General features: G+C 57.4%; 1 protein-coding gene across 1 annotated transcript in view; it reads left to right on the forward strand.

The window, feature by feature from the left end:
• Positions 1-4,306, forward strand: part of tmbim4 (transmembrane BAX inhibitor motif containing 4) — a 6,983-nt gene extending 2,677 nt beyond the window's left edge. Inside the window, exons 6-7 of the mRNA XM_072453373.1 lie at positions 3,536-3,581; positions 4,096-4,306. Coding sequence (XP_072309474.1) covers positions 3,536-3,581; positions 4,096-4,302 — 253 coding nt within the window. The 3' untranslated portion in view covers positions 4,303-4,306. The remainder of the gene's footprint in view (positions 1-3,535; positions 3,582-4,095) is intronic.
• The last annotated feature ends 846 nt before the right edge of the window (positions 4,307-5,152 follow it).

Below are 5,152 nucleotides of genomic sequence, written 5' to 3' on the forward strand. Positions count from 1 at the left end.
CGTCCAATCGCAGTCTCGCTGCCGTCCACTCGCAGTCTCGCTGCCGTCCACTCGCAGTCTCGCTGCCGTCCACTCGCAGTCTCGCTGCCGTCCGATCGCAGTCTCGCCGTCCAATCGCAGTCTCGCCGTCCGATCGTAGTCACGCCGTCCAATCGCAGTCTCGCCGTCCAATCGCAGTCTCGCCGTCCAATCGCAGTCTCGCCGTCCAATCGTAGTCTTGCCGTCCAATCGCAGTCTCGCCGTCCAATCGCAGTCTCGCCGTCCAATCGCAGTCTCGCCGTCCAATCGCAGTCTCGCTGCCGTCCAATCGCAGTCTCGCTGCCGTCCAATCGCAGTCTCGCTGCCGTCCAATCGCAGTCTCGCTGCCGTCCACACGCAGTCTCGCTGCCGTCCACACGCAGTCTCGCCGTCCTCACGCAGTCTCGCTGCCGTCCAATCGCAGTCTCGCCGTCGTCCAATCGCAGTCTCGCCGTCCACACGCAGTCTCGCCGTCCTCACGCAGTCTCGCCGTCCTCACGCAGTCTCGCTGTCCGATCGTGGTCTCGCCTTCCACTCGCAGTCTCGTCATCCGATCGCAGTCTCACCGTCCAATCACAGTCTCGCGTCCACACGCAGTCTCGCTGTCGTCCAATCGCAGTCTCGCTGTCGTCCAAGCGCAGTCTCGCCGTCTAATCGTGGTCTCGCCTTCAACTCGCAGTCTCGTGGTCCAATCGCAGTCTCGTGGTCCAATCGCAGTCTTGACGTCCAATCGCAGTCTCGCTGCCGTCCACTCGCAGTCTCGCTGCCGTCCACTCGCAGTCTCGCCGTCCGATTGCAGTCTCGCCGTCCGATCGCAGTCTCGCCGTCCAATCGCAGTCTCGCCGTCCAATCGCAGTCTCGCCGTCCAATCGCAGTCTCGCCGTCCAATCGCAGTCTCGCCGTCCAATCGCAGTCTCGCCGTCCAATCGCAGTCTCGCCGTCCAATCGCAGTCTCGCCGTCCAATCGCAGTCTCGCCGTCCAATCGCAGTCACGCCGCCGTCCACACACAATCTCGCTGCCGTCCACACACAATCTCGCCGTCCAATCGCAGTCTCGCCGTCCAATCGTAGTCTCGCCGTCCAATCGCAGTCTCGCCGTCCAATCGTAGTCTCGCCGTCCAATCGCAGTCTCGCCGTCCAATCGTAGTCTCGCCGTCCAATCACAGTCTCGCCATCCACATGCAATCTTGCTGTCGTCCAATTGCAGTCTCGCCGTCCAATCGCAGTCTCGCTGCCGTCCAATTGCAGTCTCGCCGTCCAATCGCAGTCTCGCTGCCGTCCAATCGCAGTCTCGCTGCCGTCCAATCGCAGTCTCGCTGCCGTCCAATCGCAGTCTCGCTGCCGTCCAATCGCAGCCTCGCTGCCGTCCAATCGCAGTCTCGCTGCCGTCCACACGCAGTCTCGCCGCCCTCACGCAGTCTCGCTGTCGTCCAATCGCAGTCTCGCTGTCGTCCAATCGCAGTCTCGCCGTCGTCCAATCGCAGTCTCGCCGTCCACACGCAGTCTCGCCGTCCGATCGCAGTCTCGCCGTCCGATCGCAGTCTCGCCGTCCAATTGCAGTCTCGCCGTCCAATTGCAGTCTCGCCGTCCAATTGCAGTCTCGCCGTCCACTCGCAGTCTCGCCGTCCAATCGCAGTCTCGCTGCCGTCCAATCGCAGTCTCGCTGTCGTCCAAACGCAGTCTCGCTGCCGTCCAATCGCAGTCTCGCTGTCGTCCAAACGCAGTCTCGCCGTCCACACGTAGTCTCGCCGTCCACACGCAGTCTCGCCGTCCACTCGCAGTCTCGCCGTCCAATCGCAGTCTCGCTGCCGTCCAATCGCAGTCTCGCTGTCGTCCAATCGCAGTCTCGCCGTCGTCCAATCGCAGTCTCGCTGTCGTCCAATCGCAGTCTCGCCGTCGTCCAATCGCAGTCTCGCCGTCGTCCAATCGCAGTCTCGCCGTCGTCCAATCGCAGTCTCGCCGTCCACACGCAGTCTCGCCGTCCAATCGCAGTCTCGCCGTCCAATCGCAGTCTCGCTGTCGTCCAATCGCAGTCTCGCCGTCCACACGCAGTCTCGCCGTCCGATCGCAGTCTCACCGTCCGATCGCAGTCTCGCCGTCCACTCGCAGTCCCGCCGTCCTCACGCAGTCTCGTTGTCGTCCAATCGCAGTCTCGTTGTCGTCCAATCGCAGTCTCGCTGTCGTCCAATCGCAGTCTCGCTGTCGTCCAATCGCAGTCTCGCGTCCACTCGCAGTCTCGCCGTCCTCACGCAGTCTCGCTGTCGTCCAAACGCAGTCTCGCCGTCCTCACGCAGTCTTGCTGTCGTCCAATCGCAGTCTTGCTGTCGTCCAATCGCAGTCTCGCTGTCGTCCAATCGCAGTCTCGCTGTCGTCCAATCGCAGTCTCGCTGTCGTCCAATCGCAGTCTCGCTGTCGTCCAATCGCAGTCTCGCCATCCACACGCAGTCTCGCCGTCCGATCGCAGTTTCGCCGTCCAATCGCAGTCTCGCCGTCCAATCGCAGTCTCGCCGTCCAATCGCAGTCTCGCCGTCCAATCGCAGTCTCGCCGTCCAATCGCAGTCTCGCCGTCCAATCGCAGTCTCGCCGTCCACTCGCAGTTTCGCCGTCCACTCGCAGTTTTGCCGTCCACACGAAGTCTCGCCGTACGATCGCAGTCTCGCCGTCCACTCGCAGTTTTGCCGTCCACACGAAGTCTCGCCGTCCGATCGCAGTCTCGCCGTCCAATCGCAGTCTCACCGTCCAATCGCAGTCTCGTCATACGATCGCAGTCACGCTGTTGTCCGATCGCAGTCTCGCCGTCGTCCAATCGCAGTCTCGCCGTACGATCGCAGTCTCGCCGTCCACTCGCAGTTTTGCCGTCCACACGAAGTCTCGCCGTCCGATCGCAGTCTCGCCGTCCAATCGCAGTCTCACCGTCCAATCGCAGTCTCGTCATACGATCGCAGTCACGCTGTTGTCCGATCGCAGTCTCGCCGTCGTCCAATCGCAGTCTCGCCGTACGATCGCAGTCTCGCCGTCCACTCGCAGTTTTGCCGTCCACACGAAGTCTCGCCGTCCGATCGCAGTCTCGCCGTCCAATCGCAGTCTCACCGTCCAATCGCAGTCTCGTCATACGATCGCAGTCACGCTGTTGTCCGATCGCAGTCTCGCCGTCGTCCAATCGCAGTCTCGCCGTCCGATCGCACTCTTGCCGTCGTCGGGGGGAGAAACAATGGCTACACAATATTAATGCAAATACTCAAACTGTGGTACCCCGGGCCCTCTGTAGTTTGAGTAACACTGCCACGCCTTTTGTTTCTGCTGAATTGTTTACGCCGTGACACTCGCCGTGACACTCGCCGTGACACTCGCCGTGACACTCGCCGTGACACTCGCCGTGACACTCGCCGTGACACTCGCCGCGACACTCGCCGTGACACTCGCCGCGACACTCGCCGTGACACTCGCCGTGACACTCGCCGTGACACTCGCCATGTTTCCCGCACAGGAAGTGAAAGTCTTTGTGTTTTCTCTTCAGCCTGTTCGCCGGCCTCCTCATCCTCATCATCGCCGGCTGCTTCAGGGTAAGAATCTGACCACTAAGTCCAGAACGCTCTGAACGCTCGAATGACCATACTGAACAGCAGAGGTGACCGCGCACATGACCACACTGAACAGCAGAGGTGACCGCGCACATGACCACACTGAACAGCAGAGGTGACCGCACGCACCCTTGACGTGTTCCGCTTTGAACAGAAAACTGGATGTTGCAGTGGGAGGGGCCATAAAAGCAGGAGTGGGAGGGGCATAAAAGCAACAGTGGGAGGGGCATAAAAGCAACAGTGGGAGGAGCATAAAAGCAGCAGTGGGAGGGGCATAAAAGCAGCAGTGGGAGGGGCATAAAAGCAGCAGTGGGAGGGGCATAAGTTACCCCTGCACTTACGCAGTCCCCGCCCCCACTTACACAGGCCCCGCCCCCACTTACACAGGCCCCGCCCCGATCTGAGGTGACTTTAGAAGTGTCGGTTCACGATACAATGGTGAACAAAGATCATCAGAAGAAGGTGATGATCTGGTGTTGAGCGTGGTGTGTTTCAGGTGTTCTTCCAGACCGACACCACTGAGCTACTCTTCTCTGCCGCTGGAGCCTTCATCTTCTGCGGCTTCATCGTTTACGACACCTTTTTGCTGATGAAGCAGCTTTCTCCTGAAGAGCACATTCTGGCCTCCATCAACCTGTATCTGGACATCATCAACCTGTTCCTGCACCTGCTGCGCCTGCTGGACGCCCTGAAGAAGCACTGAGCGCCTGAAAGGTCCCCTGCTGAATGCCTGAAAGGTCCCCTAACTGAGCGCCCAAAAGGTTCCCCCACTGACCGCCCCAAAGGTTCCCCCACTGAACGCCACAAAGGTTCCCCTAAAGATCTCCCCATTGAGCGCCCGAAAGGTTTTGGGTTTACTTTCTTCTTCAGACGTTTCACACACTTTAGTGAAGCTCAAATACAATTTTGACGCTAGAAAGTTATTTATTTTTTACTTTTCTCTACAATAGAAAACTAACTGGAAATGTAAAACTGTTGCTTATTAGTTGTGGTCAGATGCCCTCCCGTCCTGGTGTGGTCAGATGCCCTCCCGTCCTGGTGTGGTCAGATGCCCTCCCGTCCTGGTGTGGTCAGATGCCCTCCCGTCCTGGTGTGGTCAGATGCCCTCCCGTCCTGATTTGTGCTTTTGTTAAATGAGTGAAACTTGTCACAAATCTAAATGTTGTAAAATGAGCAGTAAATATTGTCCTGTACATTTATTGTGATTTATTATATTTGTGTTTATCTTACATTAAATTTTGATTGAAGTTGTGGAAATTCCAGTTTTTTTTGTATTTTTATTCAACAAACACAAGACAAACTAATGATTATGATCTTGTTTTTAACCAAATAAATGAGTAAATCTGTGACTCAAGCTTCTGGAGAGAAAAGATTAAAGAAGAAAGTGTTTATCATTATCATTATTATTATTGTTATTTATTCATCTTAAATCATGTTCTATAAGATCTTTGTGTTTTAGAGTCTGTGTCGTCCGGACAAACATTCACTTTAGAGCCGAAGCAGGTCTGCGGAGGAGGAGGAGCCTGAGTGCGGAGGAGGAGCCTGAGTGCGGA

This window comes from Eucyclogobius newberryi, unplaced genomic scaffold, assembly GCF_026437365.1.
Source record: "Eucyclogobius newberryi isolate DKJ021-1_F unplaced genomic scaffold, fEucNew1.0.hap1 SCAF_2, whole genome shotgun sequence".
Taxonomy (NCBI): domain Eukaryota; kingdom Metazoa; phylum Chordata; class Actinopteri; order Gobiiformes; family Gobiidae; genus Eucyclogobius; species Eucyclogobius newberryi.